Raw genomic sequence first — 2,849 nt, forward strand, 5'->3', positions numbered from 1 at the left:
GGATTTTGTGATTTTCGAGGCTGAGAAATTAGGTCCCAAAATTGTAGTATACATGCAAAATCTATAAGTGTATTGTGAAGTTAATAGTTAACTTGTTAATTTGTAACTTAACAATAAAACAACAAATAAAATGTGTTATACAAAAGATTTATATTATAATCAAATAATAAAGTCGACAATGTTTCAAATGATTAAATAAATACTATTCATCTTGCAATTTTAGAGTCAAAAATATTGATCAAATTTGAATAATCTACCTGCTCAACCATTTCTTTTTCAATTGATAATATAGTCAATCCATTCAATCTTTTTTATATAGCCGATCGGAGAGAAAGTATGGTTAACAAAATTTAGTAAGTAATATAAACATTTGGGGTGTCTTCAAATATTATAGCATTTCAATTGCTCTCGTTGCTTCACTTGATATATAGTACCTCAAGACATGTAACTCGAAACATAAATCATTTCCATTAATATCAGAACGTCCATTACGTTTCAGATACTTTTCAAGATTATACAACGTTACAACAAATTGAAAAAAGTTGCACACCTTAAACTCTCCAAATTTAACAAAAATCGAAATATCTCTTCATATTGTTTAAATTGTTCAAATCGAATCTTAGAGAAAATAGAGTTTGATTAGTTATGAAAATGAAGTATTCAACTCTAAAAGATTCCTCAACTAATTGATTTACAGTACTATTACCTACGTCAAATTACTTCTTTCTTCAAATGTTACGTTGTTCTCAGAATACGATTCGATTCCTAATTTGCTTGCCCTTTTTATTAGTTTATCCATGATCAATAGCAAATTCAATTTCTTTATAATTTTTGAGAAATGAAATAATTCCTTGTAAGAGATCGATAACATCATCAATATCCTTGTTCTCGATTTGAAGAAATTTACTCATAATATTGACTGCATGTAGCAACCTGTACCAAATTACCATGTCAAGCAAGAACTCAAAATTCTGAAATTTATATGTTGCTAAGGACTCGACTTTGCTCTTAATTTCAGGATCTTCATTAATTTCTACCAAGTCAACTATAATGTCTCTTATTTTAAACAAATAAATCGAATACTACCTATGTGATGAATAAGTTGAATAGAAGTAAAAAATCACTGCAACATGAGTTTGAGAAATCCTAAATCACTTGTGCATTTCTCTTGTATTTGAAATAGACCTAATTTTGAAATGAAATTCCCACATTGAAAAAACATTATTGGGCCTTATTTATAAATGGAATGGAATGGGCCTAATTTATCAAAATTTAATAAAAAAATCGTGATGGACCTAATTCCGTGAAAAAAAAAAGGAGGAGAAGAAGAATGAAAGAGGCTAAAATTTGAGACCTTCTCTAATGTTGGGCCTGAGACTTGGGCCTCACTCGCCTCTTTTCGAAATCGGCCCTGGTAGAACGTACAAATTTTATTTATAGAACATCTCGTCGAGCTTAACAATATTTCTTTACAGTATATCGACGATGTAGTTGATTTGATACAATCACAAATATAATAAATTTATTTATTTATTAATCGAAACATATATAAGTGCAAGAAATATATTTTGACGTACGACGATAACCCCTAACAATAATATACCATAATTGACATATTTCTTCTCATCCATCCCATAATTAGGAAGATAATTCTTTTATGGCCATGGAATCAAAACCAAAATATAGAAGTACTAATCCAGCATTACTAGCCTCATTTACGGTGAAGAATGATAATGTCAAGAGGTCAATTCACGTTCAGAAGTTCCTCAATCATTTGCAAAGCAATCCTTTCCTCTTCGTTCAATCCATTCTTGCATTCTCTCTCCGGTGTTACCTCCGGCAATATTTTATCGAGCTCATTGTTCTTGTTGCCAAGCTTAACTGTCATCACCCAGTTTGAATCCGATTCTGCTCCGGCCGACTTTTGCCACACCCCAATATGGGACTTCTCGGTGTCGAGCCTTAGGCAAGTGAGAGAAGGCGATGGCCATTTACCACACTTGCGAAGTTTCTTAGTCAAAATTGACGAAAGAGATGAAGAAGATGGTGATGACATAGACTTGACATTTCCATCTTCATTCGTCTCACATGGGAAGTTGGTTTTAGCATTTCTTCCACTCATTAACACCGCAGCCTCGTCGTAAGCCCTTGCTGCCTCCTCAGCTGTATCATACGTCCCCAGCCACACCCTCTTCTTCCTGTAAAATGAAAACAAATGATTTGTTGGGGGATATCCACATACCTATAGGGCTTTACATGCAAACATGCTATATCTATCTAAAATACAGATTTACAGTGTGCAAATAAATGGCACTGGATTGAGAAGTTTACAGTAAAGGGTGGCGAATCTCGGACACCCACGAACCCCAATTGCGTTGCCTGACGCCTCTGAATTTCTTGGATTTCGCCATGTTTTTCTCCATCAGAATGGAAGATGGAGACTCAGATTTAAATGTGTTGAGGAACGTGCAAATTTAAGGGGTTGAGGCAGGTTCAATAAATTCTAGTTCTGGATATACAATTTTTTCAGTACCATTTTAGCATTTAAACAGAAATTAAGGTGCATAATGGCGGTTACCCCTTTTTCGGAAACGATGGTCCTTTAAATCCCCACAGCAATTACGAGTTTTGGGCCTCTTCCTCGTGCTCCTCTGTCCTGTCTGGCCGTTGTACTATCCCTTTGTTGGTAAATATGTTGAGATTTATAATATTTTAATATGTGTCCAAAACTATTAGAACTTAATATATAAGATAATTTAATGTCGTTAAATAAATTTTGTTTATTTAGTAGTGAATCTTTTCAACATTTATTCATTTATATTATTTAAGTATGCCGTTAAGTGCCTTCA

General features: G+C 33.5%; 1 protein-coding gene across 1 annotated transcript; it reads right to left on the reverse strand.

Moving 5' to 3' along the window:
- Positions 1 to 1,500: 1,500 nt before the first annotated feature.
- LOC111383997 (ethylene-responsive transcription factor WIN1-like) lies at positions 1,501 to 2,522 on the reverse strand. The gene is made up of 2 exons (XM_023008196.1): positions 2,332 to 2,522; positions 1,501 to 2,198 (listed from the first exon to the last, which is right to left on the reverse strand). The coding sequence occupies exons 1-2, from the start codon at positions 2,421 to 2,423 to the stop codon at positions 1,745 to 1,747; spliced, it is 546 nt and encodes a 181-aa protein (XP_022863964.1). The 5' UTR covers positions 2,424 to 2,522; the 3' UTR covers positions 1,501 to 1,744.
- Positions 2,523 to 2,849: the final 327 nt, after the last annotated feature.

Source organism: Olea europaea, unplaced genomic scaffold (genome assembly GCF_002742605.1).
Source record: "Olea europaea var. sylvestris unplaced genomic scaffold, O_europaea_v1 scaffold2803, whole genome shotgun sequence".
Lineage (NCBI taxonomy): Eukaryota > Viridiplantae > Streptophyta > Magnoliopsida > Lamiales > Oleaceae > Olea > Olea europaea.

What these genes read in the sequence shown, in the direction of transcription:
- LOC111383997 (XM_023008196.1), bottom strand. Translation starts at nt 2,423, where the DNA reads ATGGAGAAAAACATGGCGAAATCCAAGAAATTCAGAGGCGTCAGGCAA. An exon ending in GAGATTCGCCACCCTTTACT is followed by an intron (nt 2,199 to 2,331) that starts GTAAACTTCTCA and finishes TTCATTTTACAG; the next exon opens with GAAGAAGAGGGTGTGGCTGG.